This window comes from Strix uralensis, chromosome 27, assembly GCF_047716275.1.
Source record: "Strix uralensis isolate ZFMK-TIS-50842 chromosome 27, bStrUra1, whole genome shotgun sequence".
Classification (NCBI taxonomy): Eukaryota; Metazoa; Chordata; class Aves; order Strigiformes; family Strigidae; genus Strix; species Strix uralensis.
In genome coordinates this window covers 1556940-1581105 of record NC_133998.1, presented here as the reverse complement: position 1 = coordinate 1581105, position 24166 = coordinate 1556940, and the positions used below count along the sequence as shown (strand labels likewise).

The window sequence follows — 24166 nt, the reverse complement described above, 5'->3', positions numbered from 1 at the left end:
AAATTCTGGCCTTGATCAGTCATGCATTTCTGAAATGTATCTCCCAGTTGTCTCTGCTTAGCATGCTTTGATTCAGTTCTTGGAGTAATCCTGGGCTCCATGAACTCAATTCCTTTGGTAGCAAACTGGAACAAAAGGAGTGCTCCAGGAGTGCACTGAACAAGTTCCAGCCGTTAATGGGCGCTTGGTCTGGGACCAGGCTAGAGCAAAGTCTGAAGTGTTGTTCACTCCCCACTTCCTCCTCTCCCTGGCTTTTGACGATAGCATGGATGTCTGGTCCTTGATCCTACCTGTTCTCTTTATGGTTTGGCTCTTACTGATTGCTGTTGGCTGATGTAGACCTCGCCAGTATGGGAAAGACATTAATATTACAGCTCTTTCGGAGCTTGAGGAAAAAAACAAAACTATTTTGGTAATGGAAGTTGTTATTTGTTATATCTGTATATGAAAACTGTTTATTTCGTTAGCAGGAAGAGTAGTAAATTTTAAGAAAGAAGAAGGTTTTTTTAGCTGACATATGAATGTTTGAACTTAGGATGGTTGTTATATTTTGGTTGTTGTCATGTCCTTTGAATATGGGTGGCCTGAAATGGAACTAGTTGCAGAATATTCAGCTGAGTTACTATGAGTAACTTCTGTTGCAGTATTTTATTGGATCAACAATTCATCTTTGTTTTGTTCAGTGAAGAAAACTGAACCTTCTGGGATTGCTGTAACCTTCTAGAGTTGATGTTCAGATGTTTGGTTTTGATTTCTTCTATTAGGTTGTTTAAGGTCAGTTGGCTTTTTGAATCAGAGCGTATTTAAAGAGTTGTAGTGCTGTGTATCTTACTATAGCAAACCAAAGAGGCCAGGTTAATGCAAAAAGCCAAAAGGTTGTTAAATGAAACAACATGTAAGACTATTACACGATCAGTACATTTGATTGTATGAAGAATGAAAAAAAATCATTTGCCAGTATCTGGAAATTGCTTCATTGAAAGGAGAAAAGACTCGGAGTGTGTAGTTGGATAATGTGTCAGTGAATAAATAGGATTGCTTGTGTACTGTTCATTTCTCTTACATCTTGACTTTTATTTCTGAGTCAGTCAAACTCTCCTATACTTTCCTGGATAAGGTAGAGAATATGTTTTAAAGCTTTTTAAGGCTAGGAAGTTATCCTCTCTATTTGGGACTATTTTGAGGCTGAGTGAGGGATGGGAAAGAATTGGAAGCTTTTTAAATATCTGATTTTCCATTGTATGTTCTGTTGGAAACAGGTACAGAGAAGACTAGAGGAAGCTAAATTTTTCAACTTCAAAGCTTTATAGCTCTTGAAAAAACTTTTGTACTTGCAGGTCTCCCTAGCCAGAAACCGAAGGAACAGCAGCGAAGTGTGCTACGTCCAGCAGTATTACAGGCACCACAGCCAAAAGCCTTCTCACAGATGGGTAAATAATGCTTTTGCTTTCTGTAAGACCACAGAGGGAGAACAAAAATACAAAATCTGTTTAGTGTAGTGGTTTGGTTTTACTCAGCATACGCCTTTGTTTTGCTAGGTTTCTCCTTTCAGAAAAGAAACATCCTAAATGTTAATTATATCTGTTACATAAGGGATAACACAGTTTGAACCTTCAGTTTTTGTGTAGGATGACTGTCTAACATTGCCACGCCTCTAACTTCGGTGTAGTCCATGCTTGGTTTTAAAACTTTTAAGGGTGTGGATTGGCAATCTCTAATGACAGCCTTGACCATGGTGTAGTAAGCTACTGCTCGTTAGTTGAACAGTAGTGGTAGACTTCAGCTGGCTGCAGTGATGTCAAATGCCTAAATCACTAGGAGGTGCCTCTAGGCTTGGAGACTATTTTGGAGTTGAGACTTCAAGATACAACTTTAATTCTTAAGTTTGGTCATGTATATTATGCTTATTGTAGTGTTGTGGAATTTGATATAGCTAATAGAAACAGGCATGATTGAAAACTGGAAGTTAAAGCAAAAAAAACTGTTCAAGCTGTCCATGTCTCCTAAACTATGTTTCCCCAGCCCCCTGCCTTTGTTATTTGGAAGTTCAGTTGAACTGCAACAGAAGTAACTTCAGTTAATGGTGAATCTGGCATAGGACCAAACATTTCTAGCTTGATTTCTTGGCGTGCCTGTTGCCACAGATTGGGCTCTACCGAGGACTTAATATTGGGGTACAAATTTTCAGTGGGAGTTCAGTATGTAAGTAGCTGGATCAGTGCAAAGAGGAGCCCTGTTGGCTGTGAACAATACTAGATTGGAGACGGCTGGTTGCTTGAAGTTGTATGTGTTGAAGTCCTTGCAGTGTTTGTATGGATTAAGTGATGTTTTGCTGACTTAGTTTTCTGCTTTAGGAATTTTGATTCTGCTAAGAATTGCTGAATCATGGTCCTCATGTCTCCTGCAGAATACTGTGGGAACTCTGTAATTTACATTACAATGTTTCATGGACTTAAACAGGAAAGCAGCATACAACTCACTAAAGCAAGCTTTTAGGACGATCTAAATATCTAGAGAATTTATGTAATTTTCTCATTCATCATTGCAGTTCTCAGCAGTGGCACGAATGGTGTAAATATCCCGCCAGATTCTGCAGCCACATCAGAATCACTAAGTAATGCAACACTGAAAATTTCTGACTCTGAAGACAAGGTGAGTTGGTGAAGAATTGCAAGGACACTCAGGATGACAGACTTTAAAATAATATTCTCTGAACATTTATTTGTTTAGTGATGTAAGTGCAGTATCATCAGTGATAGCCCCTTTATCTACCCATACTACAGTAATACACCTCAGGTGTAGCAGTAGATTTTATACTGTCCTAACAGTATCCTATATTTATCTTTACTAACTCAGGAACTGTAACAAAGGTTATTGAACCCACAGTTTAGGATGTTTTTCCTACCTATTCTTCCCCTCTCAAAATACAAAAATTTGCTCAGTTCTGCTTCTGCTCTCGTTGGTCCTTCTAACTTTATTTCAAGTCTTGCTGTAAAATCTCACTGCAGCTTGAGTGATGCCATTCCTACCATAGACATTGAATTCCTACCATAGAATTGAAGTAATTTGGGTGCCTTGGTTCAGTGGACTGATAGTCAGAATACTGCTTTTTCATCTTGTTAGATTGCATGAAGAAATAAATCTTCCTCCTGCAGGTGGCTGTTGCCAGGTCTGGCTGGTGCTCCTGTCAGGCCAGGGACTAGGAAACACTTACCAAATTTTGTTTCCCGTCTGAAAAGGCTTTGGTTTTGAGCTGGGTGAACTGAGCAGTTAGTTGCACATGTTCAGTCTTCCTTCTCAGACTGCCTAGCAAAAAGCAATCCCCTGCCCGTGGATGATGACTTTACTGGTGGTGTCTTGATTTCTAACAGTTGAATGTGGAATGATGTTAGGAAATATGAGGCTGAGACCATGCAGGCAACTGAAGTGAATGAGTAACACAAAGAAGCTTAGAGACAGGAGCTGATAGTGGGTAAAAACCCAGAGGCAGCAAATAAATTCCCTACAGGAAATGGTGGAGGGAGAGTGCAGGTAATGAGGGGCTGAAAAGCTTCAGCTAGAGGAAAAGGCATCTGAGTGCATTAAAAGTTGTATTTGGTATCTGGAAAGGAAAGTAGTGCAATAGATCCTTCCCTGCTTTGTGCAAAGTGTGTCCAGTCCTTTCATTCCTGCAGGTACTGAGCTAACCATTGGCATCTTAAGATACGTTGACTGAGAACATGAGGAGGGTGTTTGGGGATTTTGAGGATGTGTGGGTTTTGGTTTGGGAGAGTCATTAGACAGTGGGTTGCTTTTTGATGTCACATTGAGCATAGAAGTAGTATTGTGAACAATTAGGAGTAAGCAGTGGTTTACCTGAAATTAAAGTCTCAATTAATTTTGAAATCTGAATATCTAAGCAAAAAGACTTCAAGTGTGAAGGGCTTTTTTTAAGGTTTAGTGAAAGACTATTGCCATAATTAAGTAGCAATAAGTAAATTCATTGCATGCATGTCTAGATCTTCTATAAATTTTTAGCATCCAAAAGTCCTCTTGACTTTTTCTAAATCAAAGTCTGGAAGTACTGACCTGGGAGGAAGTTTTCTGGTAGAAGAAAGCTCTTAAATCTAGATGTTAAGGATTGCTGAAAGCTGAGTATTAAATGGAATAAAGCTTCATAACTGAATATTTGGAATTTTTAGCGGAGTGTGGAGGACATACTTCAATGTCTTGGCATTTGTAGTCAGCTTCATCTGCCTGAAGCTTTCTAGCCCAGCTGTAAGTAATTGGAGTTCATATAGTAGTTGCGTGAAATGCTGGAGTCTCTCTGCAGAATATTAAATTGTTTGATAAGATGAATGGTTACTTCTGGAATTAGAATTTTCGTATTAGTAATTGTATCTGCAGATTTGATGTACCACAGAGAAAGTTGCCTTGTGAGGGCAAGTAGGTGGTATTTTGCAGTTATGTATGAGCCTGGCCTGCTGTTGTTAGAGCAGATGTGAGTCATGGTCTTACTTTACTGTCAGAAAAGATGATTCTTTGAGGTCTCTGTCTTGTGCTTATACAAGGTAGCAGAGTGGGAATGTTCTCTATCTGGTGGTTGTCCTACCCTGAGCATCTGTGACCTGTACCTATTTGGGCTAGGCCTTGTCTCTCTGTCTTGAAAACTCCCAGGAAACCCTAGGACCCCTAATCAATATAGTCCTTAGATGGGTACAAGCCACAGCCTCTATTCAACCTCCCTTTACTGGTGGGAGAGTCTGGTGGCTGAAGGTCATCAGATGTGCAGGGAAGCTTGATGGGCAACTGTTCAAGCCTCCATGCAGCTCTTGGCCTTTTTGGCAGCAGGGAGATAATGATCCTTATCCAGAAGGAGGAGGACTTGTTAAAGAGATACTAGGCTAATGATTTTTCCTGTTGTCCAACAGAATGCTCCTTTACCCTGTCTACACCATTCAGTGCTGGAGGACTACTCCCAGCAGGCCGCACCGGCCCATTTCTGACTACCAGCAGAAAAGGGATCTCTTTGAAATGCCAGAATTAGCATCTGAAGGCAGATGATACAGCTAGGTTATGCAAAGCTTCTGTCCCTTAAACATAAAATGGGATTTGCAAAACTCCTGTGGACCTAATCCAGTGTTGTTTTCCCACTGCCTTCTTTCCCCTGTGCAACATGTGTGGAAGGTGCTGTGGCTGGCAGCCCATCTGAAGCACCCATAGACACCAACACCCTGCATGAAAAACTGACAGGAGGAATTGGAGATCTGTGTGCCGTGGCAGTTCTGTAACCTCACTGGGATCACTGATACAGGAGGTTCACCTGGACAACTGGAGTATGGCACTGGATACATACCTGCTTTTTAGGAACTAAAGCAGGAAAGACAAGGAGGGAAGCGGGTTGTGCTGTGCTCAAAGCAGCTGCTTGAACGCAGAGACTTTGGTTTGGGAAAGGTGCTGAGTTGGTCAAGGCTTTATAGGTTAAGATCAGAGGGGAAGCCAACAAGGGGGAGATTAAAGTGGACCTTCACTAGAGTTGGACCGATCTAAGCTAAAGCCCTTGGAGAACTAGAAGCTTCACAAATGCAGACCTTGGTTCTAAAGGGGAACTTTTAAGTACTTTGACAGCTGGTAAAATGGCAACATGTCCTGGTAGAAATACTGGAGATTTTAGGAATAAGTTGAGGACAGGTGTTTTTGCAGGTGCTGGGTAAGTTGACCAGGGAGGTACTCAGCTGGGCCTGGTATTCACAGAAAAGAGCTGGTTAGAAATACAGAGGTTGAGAGTAGCTGTGATTGCAGCAGCTGTGAGATGGAATTTGAGATCCTGAAGGAAGTGAGGAAGATAAGTACTGAAATAAAGACCCAAACTTCAGGAGAGAAGAATTCAGTTTGTTCATCAAGCTTGTTGGTAGGATCCTGAAGGACAGAAGGGCTCAGGGAGCTTGTTATCTTTACGGACAACCGAGAATGAGTGGTTAATCACAATGTGCAGAAAATTGTGCAAGTGTGTCAGGAGGCCAGTGTGGATGAGCTGGGAGCTCCTTAAATCCAGAAAGCGAGTGTACATAAGTTGGGAAAGAAGTCAAGGTGAGAGTTGGGGAAGAGTCAAGCTATACCTGAGAGGTATACACAAGGATTGCCTGGATGTGTGGGGAGAGAACTGGGAAGGCCAAAGCTTAGCTAGAGTTGGAAGTGACTGAGGATGAAAGGGCTGCAAGAAGGGCTTCTACTGGTGCATTAGCAGCAAAGGCAAGATGCAAGAAAAATATAGGCCTGCTGCCAAATGTTGGAGGGAGCCTAGAAGGACATGGAAAAAATCTGAGGGGGATCAATTCCTCTGTCTTGGCTTTTACTGGAGAGGTCTACCAGGTCCGATTCCTAGGGTAAGTCTGGGGGAGTGAATTATTACAGTAAATTTGCTTAAGGACTAAGGCAGTTTGACATATACAAGTCCACGGGACCAGACATGGGTGCTGAGGGAGCTGGCTGGTGTTAGGGTGAGGCCACTGCCTATCATCAGAATGTTGTGGTACTGTGGGAGGTCCCTGTTGCTGGAGGAGAAGAGAACGTGGCACACACTTTCAAGAAAGGTTCCAGGAAAGTAGAAACTGCACAGCCCCTTCCTCTCCCTTCCTGGTGAAGGAGTCCTAGGATATGAGCACCTTAAAGTGATAGAGAACAGCCAGTGTAGATAAAACATGGTGACCAGCCTGGGTTTTTTTCCCTTCTGATTGTCTGTGCAGAGAGCAATGCTTGTTGGGTTTGACTTTAGCAAGAATAGGGGTGGTCTCCAGTATCATTGCTATAGCCAAATTGGAGAGAGATGTACTGGTTGGGTGGAATTTATAGCGTGTGGAAAATTGGCTGAACCAGTGAGCTTCGAGGGTAGCAGGCAGAGGCTGAAAGTCTGATGGGTGGTCAGTTACTAGAGGCACTGCTTTAGGCCTGGTATTGAGGTTGGTACTACTTAATGTTTACATGAACAACCTGGCGAAGTGGAGTGTATCTTGTTAACTTTGTGGATGCCAGTAAAGTGAGGGAAACAGAAAATGTTCAATATTGGAAGGCAGGGCCATGCAGAGGGATCTCAGCAGGCTGGAAAAATGAGCCCCAGAAACCGACAGTCAATGAATGTGAAGTCCTGTACCTGGGGTGAGTTAACCCATGTGTCACAAGGACTGGGGAGTGACTGGCTAGAAAGAAGCTATGAGGCAAGTGCTTGGAGATCCTGGTGTTGCATGGAGGATGTCGAGACAAATTCTCATGTACAGAATTTGTTAGTGTGATCTGTAGGTGACAGTATTACTTCTAAGGGTGACATTTTATTTTGGAGGAAGGGAGAGCAAAAGGAGGGAAAAAAAAAGGGAAAACTTCCCATGGGCCAGCTAGAAAGACAAGTGACAGGGGTTCTCCAGACAGTCATCTTCCCCCGAGTGTTCTCTCCAGTGGAGCAGGTGGTACCCCATAATACTCTTCCTATAGTAACTATATAATTTTCATCAGGATATGCTCAAACTTCCTACTGGTTTTTTTTTCTGCTTATGCTGTTAGTGCTGATTGGAGCATGCTTTGAGGCAGCTGCTATGTGCTGATCAGTTGTTTGGCTTTGTGCATGCATATTGTTGGGTCTTCTAATGTAAATCAAAAGCTACAGGGTAGGAAATGAGGAGAGAGGGGGCGATTCCCATGCTGGTTGCACTTGCTTCCCAACACCACTCTAAGTGTTTGCAGGTGCAAGGCCCTGAGTATAATGGGATGAGAACTATAGTATGAGAGTAATAGGGGAAAATACTGCCCTGGCAGCTGCAGTGAAAGGTTACAGAGCTGCTAATGGAAAGTGGGCTGCAGAGGTGCAGAACAGAAGAAGGTTCTTAACAGGACAAAAGGTTCAAGAACCTTGACGTCCTGAACAGAGAAGAATGAGTTCAACCTGAATCAGCAGTGAATCCTTTTATTAAGATACGTACTGGGCTGCTATACTAAGACTGCAGCCATTAGGTTCAGAAAAGTGATTATTCCCCTTTCCTTGCCACTGGTGGGTGGCATCAGGAGTATTGTGTATAGTTTGGGGCTTGCCAGTACATGAAAGACATGTACAAAGTGCCAAGGTGACATGGCTGGAGCACGTGGTGTCTGGTAAGAGAGTGAAAAAGCTAAGTAGGTTCTGCTTGGACTAGGGGAGGGGAATTGAATTGTTCTCAACAATTGGGCTGTAGCAAGATAGAATGAGACTTGGAAACAAATGAGAGGCTGCAAGTGTGGGGAGGGGAGATTACAGTTGGTATGAGGACAGAACTATCATTCAGTGCAGTCGGACACTGAGCCAGGCTGCCAAACTAAAACTGCCGTCCTTGGAATTTTTGAGACTTAAGTGTATGAGTTGCCAGGTAGCCTAGCATAATTTTGAAGTTGATGCTGCTCTGAGCATGGTTTGGACCAAATGATTATTAGAGATCCCCCTGAACCTTAACTATTCTGTGATTCATTAAGAAAGATGCTCTGAACAACAGGATTTTTTTTAAATGCAGAATTTGCCTTGTAGCTCTGCAGATGTTATTGGCTTGTCGTTGTAAATGACTGTGTGACTCACCATGTCATAATGTGAGGTTTTTTGTTTAAAGAAACTCAATTACCTAGGCTAAAGTTTTAAATTTCTTTTCTTTAGGCAGGAGAATGTCAGAAAAAAGAGTCCAACAACACTTCAGATGATGACAGCTGTGAGAAGGCAGAACTAAATGCACAGCAAGCGTTTGTATTTGGGCAGAACTTAAGAGATAGAGTTAAGGTAAACATGTTTGTTATCTTGACTAAGAGTTGATGTATTTAAGTGAGGATAAGCAGTGGAACAGATTATTTGTTGGTGTAAACATTACACGCTGTTTATGAAGTACTTTGAAGCCACTGTATAACAGGGTTAAAACCTCCATATATATATGCAAGATTAGAAGCTGTGAGAATGCAGTTCAGTTGGCTGTTTAGTAAAACTGGTCTTCCAGACATTTAATAAATTACTACTGTTTAGGAGCATAAGAAGCTTTTTCAAAAATAAATGCATCTAGCACAGTCATAAAGCTCAGAGCAATGTAATGTTTTCTCTTACCTTTTGGGTCAGAATTAAGTTGAAATATGTTCCTAAGATGCTCCCGTGCAACCAAGACTTCACAGAAAAGATGAGAGAAGAACTAGAGCAGCCTGGGTTCAAACCTTTGCACGGAGTAATTGAGTTGGATTGTTAGTGCCTCCTGTTGAAGACAGGTTTGAGCAGGTTTCCTAGCATGACAAAAAAAAGTGTAATACTGGGACATAGGCTTTTATGTAGAAAGTCCTTGTGGATGAAATTTTATCTTTGGAAAGAACAAGCTGAAAATTTTGTGGTCAGTAGTTAAAACTGTCAATATATACTTTTTTTATAGCTAGGAGATGAAAGCGATGAAACTGCTGACGTGCAGAATGCTGGCCTTCCTACATCAGACGTACCCTCTGCAACAAACTATTTTCTACAGTACATCAGTTCCAGGTAAGACTACAGGGGAACCTCTAGGACAGTTTTCCTTCTCTTGTGTTCAAAATTCACTCCAAAAAGGCCATTGAATGACTCGAGCGTGTCCAGAGAAGGGCAACGGAGCTGGTGCAGGGTCTGGAGCACAGGTCTGATGGGGAGCGGCTGAGGGAACTGGGGGGGTTTAGTGTGGAGAAGAGGAGGCTGAGGGGAGACCTCATGGCCCTCTGCAACTCCCTGAAAGGAGGGTGCAGGGAGGGGGATGAGTCTCTTTAACCAGGTAACAAGCGATAGGACAAGAGGTAATGGCCTCAAGTTGCGCCAGGAAAGGTTTAGACTGGATATTAGGAAGCATTTTTTTACAGAATGGGTCGTTAGGTGTTGGAATGGGCTGCCCAGGGCAGGGGGGGAGTCCCCATCCCTGGAGGTGTTCAAGAGGCGGGTTGACATAGCACTTAGGGATATGCTGTAGTTGAGAACTGTCAGTGTTAGGTCAATGGTTGGACTGGATGATCTTCAAGGTCTTTTCCAACCTAGACGATTCTGCGAATTATTTGTGGTTCTGCTGTTTGTGGAATGCAGGGCTTATACTGGTTCAGTGGGAACCCAGGCTTCTGAAGAATGAGGTGGCGAACTTCAGATCTGGGGGAACCCTTAGTTATCTGGTCAAGGGAGATGCATTTGATACCATTTACTTGGCCACATCCTCACCAAAGCCTCTTCAGAAAACTAACAAGCATAAGATGAGAGAAGTCTTCTCCATGAATGATTAGAAAAAAACAATGATGGAATAAATTGGAGCTACCAGTAGACTCCTGTAGAGATCTATGCTGTATTTGTGGTGTTCAACATGTTCCGTGTGTGATATGGATAAAGGGAAGGATAGTTTAAATGTTCATGATAATAAGCTTTTCAGAGCAATGTAGAGGGCCCATGTGAATAAGCAGGAATGTAACTGTGGGAGGGCTTTGAGAGAATTTCTGATTAGGCAATAGCATCAGAAGAAATTTGGTGTAGGTATATACAGAAAGTGAGGCAGCCAGGAGAAGACTCTGCTAATTCTCTGTGTACAGTGATGAACTCTGAACTGCCAGCCTTCGCTTCAGGATAAGGTGTCAATACGGCTCTGAAATTGTTAGCTCAGTAGTGGTCAAAAAATCAAGTGGTGGTACAGAAAGAGTAGAAAACAGAAGAGAACTTCGTACTACACAGAGCTGTGAATTCAAATAACAACTGGAAAAGCATGGGGGAGAATTCCTCTGAGAGCAATGGAGTTAGAGCGACGTGAACAGCCTGAACTGCAGATTGTTTGAGGCCATGACATAATTGTAGGAAAAGCACCAATGCCTACTTGCCTTGTCCTTATGTTCTGCATTTTTAAAACCCCTGTTGTTCACCACAAAGTAGACACTAGGCAGTTTTGCACTCTGAATCCCTTTTGACATTGAGCTTTTCAGATGATGAACTAGAGAGAGAGGGAGAATGCCACAGACTGTGTGGGTGCCAGGCCAATGCCTTTCCAGAGACACTGTCAGATTTTTTTTCCATCAGATTTGGCAGACAATAACTTCTAATATGTGGGCTTCAAATACTGGAATATTTGTTTATATCTTTCAACTCTTGTGACATCTACTGCTGTGTTTCGATTGAGTGTTCACTTGGGGAGCATTCCCTCATGGTAGGTCAATTGCCAGAAACCCAGTTTTGGGTTTGCCCTTAAAAAAAGTAAGTGTCTAAGTGGAGTTGGCTCTGGTTTTTGGCTGAGATGGCAAGACATTATGGCAGTTGACTTGTAAAAGGAGAACTCCTCCCTTCGTGTAACACTCTGCCAGCCCTTTAAAAATTGTGAATGTCACATGGCAGATATTGGTAGATCATATTGAGTTCTCAGTTAGCATTTTGAGCGCAGAACTGTGGTATTTAATTCCCTTAGTAGGCAAAACTTTTTTCCCCTGAGGATTTTCTCTGTTCTTTGAATCTCTTTATTCAGAAGTAGCAACTCTATGTGCACGATTTAAGGGTTGGTTTGGTTCTGCTTGAATCGTGTAGTGACATATGTGCCCCCATTTTGCAAATTTATTGAAATGCACACAGGCTTGATTTCAAGTAGTCTGCATTCTGCATATTTGTTTAGTAAGCATGTTGATGTCTTAGAGGTATGCCTGAAGGGAAGGAAGATGAACAATGACTCGTTAAGTTTGAGTCTGTAAAATAGTAAAACTATTGTCCTCGCTAAATGGGATTTAAAATCTGTTAATAAAAATGCCTCATGGAAGGAGGATGCTTATTCTATAAGGAAGATGTGAGGGCTGAGATTTGATTGTGAAACTTCTTGGGGAGGCTGTTGCATTGCAGCTAGTCTAATAAGTCATTACTTATCCCTGCTACCTTTGCTTCAGTTATATTGCAAGTGGTTTTCTTTCAGTTATTTCCCTTTCTGAGAAAATTGACCTTCATTGTGTAGTAGTTCAAGTTTGTGCATGTAGAATATCATTTTTAAAAAAATAACTATTAAACAGTAAGCCATCACGTAGCATTCAGCATTGCTTAATATGTCATTGCATATCTAAAGGGAAGATATTTACAGTGACAAAATCATTTGCCATTGTTCTGAGAGGATTCTCCTTCTATAAAACCAGTATGTGCTCTCATGTTGCTAATTTGAATTAATTTTTGCTTCTGTTTCTGTGTCAACCAGTGCTTAATTTTTTAAAGCCAGTGACAATTGCTCACTTTTTGAGGAATTTTATCAGTAGAAGATAAACAGTTATTTTCCTGACTCATAAAACCTATTTTGTTTTTTGTGTTGTTTTTTTTCTTCAGTGTAGAGAACTCTACAAACAGTGCAGATGCATCTAGCAACAAGTTTGTTTTTGGACAGAACATGAGTGAGCGAGTCCTAGTGAGTATCCATTGTGTATGAAATGTAATTTTGAGTAGTTTGTGTTATGGATTCTTGCTCAGGAATTTTGAGAATCTTTAATTATACTTGCCACTGGAGCGTGGTTTTCTTTCAGTGGTTTTCCTTGTAGGTAACTTATTTGAGTGCAGCGTGGGGGTTTCGTTAGGAGCTGTGTGCTCTCCAGGATTTCCTTGCCAACCTCTACCAGTGTAAGGAGATTGAGTGCCTTCTCCATAGTGCGTGTGGTTCTCGAGGCCGAGCACTTTATGGCACAGCTTGCTTTCTTAAATGCCTTATTCAAGATAAGGCTTTGAGTGTGTTCCTGTTTGCTGTCCTCCAAACTGAGAAAAGCTCTTACAGGACTCTCCTGGTGATGGGATTTTGAGTCCAGCAGTAAGGCAGCAGTGCTGAGGTCTGATTCAGGAAATCCTCTGTTCGTTGTGTACCAACCTAAGGTGTAACTCCTAGTGCCTCACTGTTTCCTACTGTTGTTTTTATTGCTGTGCTGGTACAAAAGCTGTGCATTCATACCTGTCTAACCACTGAGCAGGGAGTTCAGTCAGGTAAGACTGGAGTTGAACTGTAGCTGAAACTGCTTTGCTTTGCTGAACATGACTTCAAAATAAAGGTTGAAATTTGGATTCAGTTCAGGGGAAAATAACTTGAACTGGTTTTCAGGTCATGCTCCATTCCGTTCCATGGCTGGGGTAGTAGGATAGCTTTTACTGTGAAAGCGTGTCGTCTCTGGGATTCTTCTTTTGCTGTATGGTCTCCAAAGACTAGGGCTTTCCTTGGTAATTCATCACTAGTCTTGTTCTGCAAAATTAGTGTATGCTTTCTCTCTTCTGTTTACCTTGTCTTCTTTTTTTGCGATAGAGTCCACCCAAATCAAATGAAGGTAGTACAGAGAGTAATAAGGAGAATGCTGCTACAGAGTCTGGGTCTGAATCGTCTTCTCAGGAAGCCACACCAGAGAAAGGTGAAAAACAAAATATTCTTTTAGGAATGGTAGTTAATCCTTGCTTAAATGACTGCATTTTTCAATATTCCATTACTTTATAAAAGCATAACATTTTAATGTTGCCTTTACTGTCTGCTGTAACCAAAGATACAGGCTAGGAGAGTGGGAGGTGACGTGCTGATGCTATAGACTCTCGTGTCCTTTTGTCTTTAACATACTAAACACGTACAGGCTGCGCTGTCTTTTTGATGGTCATTCTGCAGTACTGGGAGTATCTTCAGCAGAATAAAAGTAGAGGGAGTTAACAGAGCAGGTAGTTGGACGTATAGAGTATAGAAGAAATGTGGCAAACTGATTTTTCACAATTCTATTGTACTTCCAGTGACTGAATGTCTGAGTCAAATGTATATTGTATCGAGTTGGTGCACCAAGTGTGTTGCTTGAACCAAGAACTGTTTGCTGGATTCTAGACTTCTGTGACTCTTCAGATTGGCAAGATTTTCTGGAAATTTTGGGAGCTGTGGGTTTTCTCCAGCAAACTGCTTGCAAGCCAGAATAAAAGTGGAAAGTGTGTTGTGCTGTGCATGTGCAGGCACCACGGTACAGCTGGTAGCAGTATCGGTGCTGCTGGAGCACTTACACATATGTAGGTGCCCATGTGTTAGTAAAGGTTTTGAAATATTGTATGTGGGGACAAAATTTTTCAGTAACTTACCTCTTCTGTCCCTTGTGTTTTCTTGTGCTTTTAAAATAAGTCTTAAAAGACAAGCTTTAACTTCTGCTTTAAATTTCAGTCCTATTTCTAACGTTCTATTAATGTCTGTCTTCTGTACTTTATTTCTGCAAATTCTGGTATACTTGTGTGAGACCTTTATAAATCTTGCAAAAATATATGCTACTCATTCTCAAACTTTCAAAATGTTGTTCAGCTAATAATATTTCAGAATCACTGGCAGAGTCTGCAGCAGCCTATACTAAAGCAACAGCAAGGAAGTGTTTATTAGCGAAGGTAGAAGTGATTACTGGGGAGGAAGCTGAAAGTAACGTCTTACAGGTAAGAAATGGATAAAGTAGAGGAGCTTTGAGTTTCTGGGGATTCATGTGGATGTCCAGTGAATGCACACCACCTGATTCCCTACAACTCAGCCACCCTCTAGATCTCTAATGTACCTTCTTGTGTTGAAATGCAAACTTTGGATATTTATTATCAGATCCTTACTTTGTTGTTTCTTAATTTCCTTTCTGAATAAATGTTATTGTTTGGGCTATACAGACAAATCTTAAGCATACTTTCCTAAATCCATCACATAAAAGCTTCTATCTCCTGAAAAACAATTATTTGAAAAAAATTAACTAAATATTTTTAAATTCTTTATTGTACTAATGAAGATTTTTTTTTTTAAACTCAAAATGGACTGTTCTGCCAGCAGTCTGGTTTCTTGCATAGCAGAAACCATAAAACAGTACTCAGGAATTTGTCGTGAGGTATTTAGTTTAATTACTGATGTTTTAGAAGGACATACGGTCATGACTGACTCCAGATTTTAATCATGATTTATTTAACTTTGTAGTTATTCATTAACTTATTAACTTCAGTATGTCCTTAAGAAAAATGTGCAGGGTTTTGGTGTAAAACTAAGTTGTGTATATATTTTTTTCCTCCTCTCTTTATCCTCTAGTTATAGTTTTTTCTTGAGGTCTTTTTAAGTTTCTCAGCACTGCATTATTTTTAAAGGATAGCTTTTTGTTCTTACAGAGATGCTGGTCTATTTTGACACCACACAGCTGCACTGTGTCAATAACTGATGCATATCACTTGTATTATTCTACGAAATAATAATCTATAACATTTGTCTTCTCAGACTTTTTTCTTACCAGACATGAATGGTCTTTAAATAGTTGTTCTGGTACTTCTTGGTTTCGGTATAATTCAGAAACTCCTGGATGCTTCATGTAATCAAAGATGAGAGATGAGAGTCTGGTTTCACTTAGCAAAAGCACAACTTTTAGCAGTTGTATACTTAATAGAGGACTGATTTGCATGAATATATTGTAACAGACCTCTCACCTAACTTCTGTTCTTTTTTCCTGTGAAGTTTAATGCACTCCCAAATGGGACTTGTACGGACAGAACTAAGTCAATGTTGCAGAAATGAAGTCTAGACAGCGAGGTGTTCTGTGGTGGAGGAAACCAGAAATGGAAATACATTCTCCACCTAGTGCATGCACATATGTGGGGAACTTGAGGGATGACTGAAGTGTGAAACCTCAGCTGTGACAGTGAAGATGGATTAGAGGGGGGAATATAAAGTCGAGATGTCTGGAAGGAGCTTTTATGGGAAGCAGGAACAGTCCTACCATTAGGAAGTACAAAAGGTGTACATTTTCAAACTGATGAACCAGGAAGGCAGGAAAAGTACCTCTTGTTTATTCATGACTTTGTGTGGGTCAGGCTTTATGAATTGATAATGAGCTAACACGTTTGTTCATCCTTTCTTCCTTAGTACAGGAAGAATTTAGCTTTGTTTTCATTGTACTGGGTCTTCCCAGCAACAAATACCACTTTCAGTGGGGCAAAGTGCACCTAAGACTTCTAAAAGAATTGTCTGACCTAAGACTATAGATGACTCTTACCCAGTCTCTTATCACAATAAATTTCCTCTGTGGAAGTTTGTACCTTACCTGAAAATTGTTCTTGTTGTTTGATCTTTAACATGGGTATTCTTTAAGAATATATAGCTTCTGTTAATAAGACCTCATGAAACCAGACAGCATATTTTGAGGAATTTATTGCAAAAGCGAGGAAAGCTACTTTGGCTTCCACAGCTATAAACAGTTTATAATTCCAATATGAAATCTGATGGGTTTTTTTACCAGCTGTAGGTGACTAAATATGAAATATATTACTGTTTCAATCAACACTATACTATAGAGATATTTTCTGTTACAGATTCAGTGCAAGCTGTTTGTATTTGATAAAAACTCTCAGTCTTGGGTGGAAAGAGGTCGAGGACTTCTGAGACTCAATGATATGGCCTCAACAGATGATGGAACATTACAGTCTCGGCTGGGTAAGAGAAACCAGGGGAAGTGAGGTACTGGATGACAGTCAGTGCTGTTTTCATAGGATGCTGCCATGACACACAGCAGCATCCACTTTAGGATAGGTCTTAGCTACAGCAACTCAGCAGTTTGGACCTTTTCTCTTGCTTCAATTTATGACCATTTCCTCCAAAGAGAGTATCTTCTCATATCCTCTTATTGTAGCAAATGTTCCGGTTACATTTTTCCCCATAAAAGCAAGCTGTGTTTAGCAACTAGAATATTTGATTAGAAATTTATGGTAATGTTCTTCAGATCTGGGCTCTTTGCTCTTTGGGACGGGGTGCTTGTGGCGGGGGAAGTCTCTTTGAATAATGCACGATTGTTCAGACTGGCAGGAATGTACATTAGCCTGAGATTATCAGCTCAGATCCAACCTCTGAACTTCGGTGTATTTACATATAAGACTTTGGATTAAATATCTTTAGACATGACTGATAATCTTTAATAGGCTACATTCCTCTGATTAACAGTTGTGACAAGATTCCTGTTTTAGGGGCTTTCCCTTCATATTTTTTGTAAAGAGACTTAAACATTCACACCATAAAAAGCCATCTTGGCTGTTTGAACCTTCCTGTTCTGTCTTTTTCCACCTAACTGATCTTGTATGTTGGCTTTAAGTGATGAGGACTCAGGGGAGTCTCAGGTTAATCTTAAATACCAAGCTCTGGGCTCAGATGCAGATTGATAAAGCCAGTGAGAAGAGTATCCGGATCACCGCCATGGATACAGAGGACCAGGGAGTTAAAGTTTTTCTTATATCAGTGAGTACTGGGTTTTGTTTACATCTTAACCTTCCTACTAAAATCGGTGCTTGCTTAAATTGTAGCTGAGGTAACATTCCCATTCTTCTTTGCACCCTACCTCCTCAGCACCACCCATCCTCAAAGATAAGGGGCTTGGCAGACTTTGCTTGCCTGAAAAACCTTTCTGGTTGTGAAGAAATTCCACATAAAAGGCTGCCCTTAGGATTGTCTAAAGCGTTGAGCATGGAGTTGTGGGATCTGTTCCACGCCTACTGAGACTATAATTGTAGTGTAAGATTAACACAAATAATTTTTTGCTATCAAGGGAAATAGGCATTTCATAGATTTCTATGTAATAGCTTAACCAAAATTAGATCTGCCAGAACCTGTAGCACGGGAAAGCTCATTGTCTGTATACAGTGTGGGTGGATGTATAGTGCTCACTGGAAGTGAAACACTAAATATCTGTCAAGAAAATTATGTTAGTAGTTAAGGGTAACACATTTCAACTTTGATTTAATACAGAGTATTCCAAGCAGTAGCAGGACAGTGAAAGTGATTTCTGTGCTTGCTAAATGGGGAAACAGTAATCCCAATTAGAATTACTAAAACACTTGGGAGATCGTGATACAGTCAGTAAGAAAGGTCATTCCCTAATGTCTGCTAAGAGCACTTAGAGATTCTGAGAGGTCTGAACACATTCTTTTGACTTACACCGATTCTACACAAGGAGTTGCTAAAGAATTAAGTGTTCTTATGGATCAGAAATTGAGACCAGCAACAATGGTCAGCTTCCCCGGTGACAGGAGCTTTGTAGCACTGGGATCTGGAGTCCCAGAGGGGAACTTAATCATACCAAATACCCATTGATGAAGAAAAAGCAGTGAAAATGGATAATTTTTTCTCAGCTTTTTTCTAGATTTGAAAAGTTCGAGTTAATCTATCATCAGGTTATTCACTTTTGATTTTAGTATTGATAAAAAGTATCTTGTGTGGAATAATTTATTCACTACAGCTCACTGCAGGGGAATTTTTCAGATATAGAGGTGACGGAAGATGGGGAGGACAGAAACAATTTTTTATGGAAGACTCTGAGAAGTGGGATCGTTACCTTACAGTTAACTTGTCAATTAACTATTGCTGTTACCCCATCGTAAAAACAGAGTTTCATAGTATTCAAAGGGAGCTCCCTTCTAAATACTGTCCATTAAATACTTAGTTTGATAGGCCTAAAAACTTATTCTTTTGGAGTCATGAAGTGGCTGTTAACCTTTGAGAGTAAAACATATATTCTTGAACAGGTTGTCACAGATGCTTCCGTCTGAAACAGCTGGCAAGTATAAAAAGAGTGTTAAAAAAAAAAAAATTAAAGAAATTGAAATAATCCCCTGCTTGACTGCATGACCATTCCATTTTCTTATTATATCTTATGTCAAAATTTTATGTCAGTGCATCATGAAACTATTAAGTGACTTGATTACGATTAACTAATATGGGAAGTTGAGTGATTGACAAACCTGGAAAAATCTGTGTAAGAAGCTTTTTAATTAAAGATTTTTAGCATAACCTTTTGGAAAGTATTAGGAAAGCTGTGTGACTCCTAGGTGAAGGAGGTTATACAAAATCAGCTAATACTGGTTAGCCAGAGAAAGTCAGTGCTGAGCAGAGAGGAACTCGCCATCAGTTTAGCATATCCAGCACTTGCTATGTATACCACAGCCCATTCTGACCCAGTTTGAAAAACCCCACATGAGAAGACTGAAAAGTAGATTGTGAAATTTGTAATGACTGGTGTGTATTATGTAAGCAGTGTTTTATTCTGTTATAATTCTTTGTACCTTTTTCTTGTTTCCTGAATATTAAAAAAAAAAAATAATGTAGGCAAGCTCTAAAGATACAGGGCAGTTGTATGCTGCATTACATCATCGGATCTTGGCCTTGCGGAGTAGAGTGGAACAAGAGCAAGAAGTCAAGAATGTAGCACCTGAGCCAGAAGTAACGCAATCAAATGAGGAAGACAGTGATGATGATGTCATTGCACCTTCAGGATCAGCTGGAAGTGGTAAGCAAGAAAGACAGTTTTTTCTGTTTTCCATACATTTTTCTCTGCATTCTTTAAGACAGACTGTCCTCTCTGTAATTGCGTGTTGTAGATGTGCTTCGGGCCTGTTACTTCTCACGGGCGTTTGTGGAATAAGTCTCATTGCACGAATTGCCTTTTTGAATGCAACTGTTTCTTGCTACTTCTCTAAACTGGCAGAAAGGCCCCTGTGCTGCTTCCATCTGAGTTACATGTCCCAGTTTAGCATAGGTTATCTGTGCTTCAGTTAGTTCTGGGTTTGTTTACAGGATTTTTAAGGTGTGGTGGTGAGTTTCATTTTTGCTTTCAGCATGGCCAAGGCTTGCACGTAAAAGCCCAAGACAGTCATCTCAGGTACTTTCAGTAGAAAGGATCCAGACTCACCCTTGAGTAGAGTGCTGTTTGGAAAGCAGAAGGTTTACAAAGGGGTGTGGAAAGAGTGTAATTAATTTCATTGTAGATGAGGAGACCATAATTTAAGAAAAGCACTAGGCTTCAGTTAGAGGAAGGCTTCATTCTGTACTCCTGACTTAAGTCATCTGTGCTTTGCTTTCCTGCACCTCTGAACATCCAACGTTTGACAGAGACCAGTCCTCCATCCTGATTCACTGCAGGGAAAAAAGAAGGAATGAATATGAACAAAAGCAGTGGGTGGTTTGAAGTGGCTGGAAACTGAGCTTTTAGGCTCTGGGATGCTACTGGGATCCCCCAACCAGATTAGTCAAGAACATAAAATTATGCAGTGGACAGAACTTAATCTGGAGAAGGAAGATGTAAGGCAGGGGGAGGGGGAATTCTGCAGTTCCCATCTGTCACTGAAATCCTAAATCTGAGGTTTCTGTAGGCCTCTCAGGTAGGGTCTCTTATTGTAAGGCAAGGAACAAAAGATACTTCTTGTGACCGAGAACTACTTTCTTTGTTTCAGGTCCTAATGATGAAGGTGACGGGCAGAATGTTGGCAGCACATAGCAGATGTGAGCCGATCTGCTTGCAAGGCTGCTACGAACACCATCTTGCAGGCATCTCTGGATACCCCAGGCCAGCTATTATTTCAGGCAGTGTTGAAGGCTCCAGGACTTAAGAACTGTGCATCCCTGTTCTGTTTGTTTGGTTTTTTGGTCTGGATCAGTAGATTCCACACAAAAAAAGCAGACTTGGAAACTACCTGAATGTGGTTTCGGACATGAAAGCTCATCATATTGATGAGCCAAAAAAAAAAAAAACCAAACATTTCCCCTCTTCCTTGTAATTGAAATGGCACATTACAGCTTGTCACAGCTTTTCATTGGGACCTTTTGACTGTTTCTTCATTAGTTCATGTCTTGCAGGCCTCCGAGATAGAACTTTCCGACACGGTTCCAACTCGAATTCTGCTTTCACAACCCCTACTCCCCCTTATGAGTTTCTGCCTCCTGCAGGGAAACAGTGTCCTCACCAGTTCCTATGCTCACTGACTGCCCTTTTGGGTTCATTCTCTTTTTGGACTTCAGATGGGGCAGATTATGTTTTTACCTTTTAATCCCAGTGTAGGTTGTGGACACCGTTGTTCCCTGTCTAGTGGGTTTGTAAACAGAGAGAAACAAAACATTGTGGTTCACCAGAAAAGCTTTTGTAATGCGGTAATAAGAGACTTTAAAGTCCACGGGACGTTTTGCTAACTCCTTTTCTTTCTTCCCATTTCATTATTATTATTTGGGGATTTATATTGTGGTGATACTTTTTTATTTTAGTTTTTCAATAAGATGCTCTTGTGTGTTGAAAAAGTGAAACTATTGTTTTGTACTGTTCTTTTCTGTTACTATTTAAGGGAGAGCTAAGCCACTATATATAATAGATGTTGCATACAATTTTTCTTAGAAAATTATATGTTTCTGTGGCTACAGTAAAGTGTAGGAGGCATACAGGTTACACCTTCAGAAAAGTTGATGAGGAAACAGCTGTTAGCCCTTGGAATAATAAAATAGGCTCATGTAATGAGCTCCGTCAGCCATTAAAATAAATCTGTATAATAAAGCAGCTCTCATTTAATGGCTTGATTCAACAAGCCATTTAAGCACTTGCCTGACTTAACTACATGTGAATAATCTTACTGAAGTCAATGCAACTATTCATGCTTAAAGTTGAGTACATTTTTAAATATCTTGCTGAATTAACGGCCTTAAATAGAAAATTAACTTCTAACCCTTCCTGTCCCTGTTCTGTTTCCTGAAGTCTTGCAGCATGAAGAAAAAGGTAATATTGCCAGCTTTGAATAGTTTGGGCTGAAGGATATTGTATTCTGTTCCACCAAAATAAAAGCAAGAATGTGTTTTCCTGTGTGTAATTCTGAAGTACTCCTACTGTAACCATAACTCACTTTTTGCTTTGGATGTTTTCTGATCATTTGGGCCTTTTGTGTGAAAGTTGAGTTTTACTTCGTTATTAAAACGTATGGTATATTCTTGTCCAGCAAGGTTGGAATTTGGGTCACTGAGAACAGTGACCAGGTCACTTTCCTTATAAATTCCCCAAACTGTTCTATTTTCTTTATAAATAGTTTACTGATAGATAATTTCTCACTTGCCCTTTCTCCTGTAGGATAAGGAGATCTAAAATGCACCATTTAAAAGAAAATTAAAGGGGAAGAAGCATTTAATGTAGCATGAATTGAAAACGAAAACCCAGGTTGTAGCACAAAAGCAACTTTGAAATTCTTCAAATAGCAAAACAGTCCTTATTGCCTCTATTTTAATGAAACACACTTTTCTTTACTGGGAGTCAAGAACGTATTTTTACCCGTTATCTGTTGTTAACCGTTGTTGGTGACAAGTGGTTGGAGCAGGGAGGTGCTTTGCTTCTCCTGACAGCCAGTTTGAAGGAACATCTTGGATTACTTTTCTGGGGAGTGAAAAGGGCTAATGATTAGCTGTGGCACTGCATTTATGATTTCTCTGGATTGTCCACTCATGCCTTTTTGCATTTTAGGTTTTTTCTTCTCTTTAGTTATGGGGTTATTTTAACCGTGCACAAACCTATTGCTGCACCCCTTCTTAAGCAGCTCACTAACAGAAGCAGAGCATGTTTCTTAGTACCCACCACACAATTGTTTCTGCATCACAAGGTCTGGGGAACTCCTGTATTTTTGAAATAAATGATCTGCATTTTGAATCTTGGATCTTTTTACACCAAGATATTCATATTTAAAATACTCTTTTCAAACAACCTTGCAGCATAAAGCTGCTTGTTGTCAGCATCAAGGAAATTAGTAAGGTGTCTTGGTCAGCAAGGCCTACCTGTGGAGAAATGGGTGTTACTTCCCGGTCCCAAACTTCATGGGGTCTACGCAGAGTCTCACTTTGAGGTGCTTTACCTAAAATGAAATTGATGATGCATGAAGATTCAGAAAAATAGAATAAGCATTGTTGCTTTGATGGGGTTTAGTGGTGGTACAAAATCACCTACAGCATTCTAAAAAAATCTGGCAATGATTTACTGGTACAAATTTTATTTCAGTTGGAAGTTTTGCCTGTATGTTTATAGTGAAGAAGAAAATAGTACTGTGAACCGCTAACAGAACTGGCCGTACATGAGTTCAGGCCCTGCACAGTAAGGTAGAGTTAGGCCAAAGCAAAACTCTTATTTCACTCTCTGCTTTGAGCCTTAGTAAACTAGTGGCAGGTAAAATTGGATAATGCCTGTGTGTTTTGAAAGATTTATGTAAGACTGTCATATCAAAATGTATGTGGGAACTACATTAAAACTTTTATCAGAAAACAAGCAAACAAAACACCCTAAGCCTGGCATTGTATTTTCTGTGCTGGCCGATGGCTGCTAGAAGGGAGATTGCTGATGACCAGGTTTGCCTTCTTGCAACAGTCTTCCCCTTGCACCACCCTCCTGCTGCATCTTTGCTCTTAGGTCTGTTGTTAACATGGATGTTGTTAGCAATTACTTGCTGCTGACTGATGTGGGCGCAGCCTTTCAAATTTTCCAGGAAGAAAAAGATACTGAAGAGTGCAATAAAGTTGAGCACATCTGATGGGGAAAATGTTGCAAGAATGGTAGTGTTACTAAAACCAGAAGTAAACCTCTTACCCATAGAAGTAAAAATAAGATTATACCCACAGGAAATACAGACATTACGGTAAGAAAATGTGTAGTTACATCTTTCTGTGGTCTGGTTCCCAGTGCCTGATGCACTACTTCAGAGAACACAGGGCAGGGAAAGATCTACATAAACTAGCCCTCAGCAGTCCACTGAAACCAGGCTGGGCAGATGTCCAAACTGTTAGAAGCCTGCAAGAATAAAAACCACTTCCAACTCGGTAATGACTCCTCGGCCTGTTCCCAGCCACTGAGGTGTCAATCAATTCCATTGCTTAGGTATTGCTGCCATTCAACGACTATCCTAACGCCTCCCATTCTGCAGTTTGACTGGCCTCTTGTTCTCCCAGTGAGTGTAGAAAATGGTTTATTTCCTTTCTAGAAACATGTTACGTATTTGAAAATTTATCATGTTCCCCCATAATCTTCTCTAGTTTTAGGAATTCCAATTCTGATAACTGCCATAACTTGTCATGCAAGATTTCATTAAACTGACTTTTCACTGTGCGCTTTTCTCCCCTTGTTCTTTGGTCTTTCTGTGCAATGACTTGCTTAAACTGAACTCTAGAGTCTGCTATGCAAGTAGCAGATAAATTCAGACAGAATGTTATAAAGGTCTTTTAAATTTCCAGGGTAATTTTTTTTTTCCCCCCTGTGGAGGTTAGCACTGAGCAACAGGTGCTAAGAGAACTGTTAAACTAGACTCTTCAAGTCAATCTTAATTCCTGTCTGCTAGGTTATGGTACAAGATATCCTGCAAAGAAACGCTCAGAGATAATTTCTGTAAATAAAAGTGTCTGATTTAAAGAGA

At 40.5% G+C, this 24166-nt stretch overlaps 1 protein-coding gene across 5 annotated transcripts in view; it reads left to right on the top strand.

Annotated features, from left to right (window-relative positions):
• RANBP3 (RAN binding protein 3) overlaps positions 1 to 23862 on the top strand; it is a 54767-nt gene extending 30905 nt beyond the window's left edge. For 3 of the 5 annotated variants that reach the window (XM_074851904.1, XM_074851900.1, XM_074851901.1), the window contains 11 exons: positions 1338 to 1430; positions 2549 to 2652; positions 8648 to 8767; positions 9396 to 9499; positions 12305 to 12383; positions 13260 to 13362; positions 14274 to 14398; positions 16295 to 16415; positions 17068 to 17210; positions 19074 to 19254; positions 20198 to 23862. In XM_074851904.1, the coding sequence (XP_074708005.1) occupies positions 1338 to 1430; positions 2549 to 2652; positions 8648 to 8767; positions 9396 to 9499; positions 12305 to 12383; positions 13260 to 13362; positions 14274 to 14398; positions 16295 to 16415; positions 17068 to 17210; positions 19074 to 19254; positions 20198 to 20241 (1217 nt within the window). In that variant the 3' untranslated portion in view covers positions 20242 to 23862. The remainder of the gene's footprint in view (positions 1 to 1337; positions 1431 to 2548; positions 2653 to 8647; positions 8768 to 9395; positions 9500 to 12304; positions 12384 to 13259; positions 13363 to 14273; positions 14399 to 16294; positions 16416 to 17067; positions 17211 to 19073; positions 19255 to 20197) is intronic. The other 2 variants (XM_074851905.1, XM_074851903.1) reach the window with 1 other exon arrangement.
• Positions 23863 to 24166: the final 304 nt, after the last annotated feature.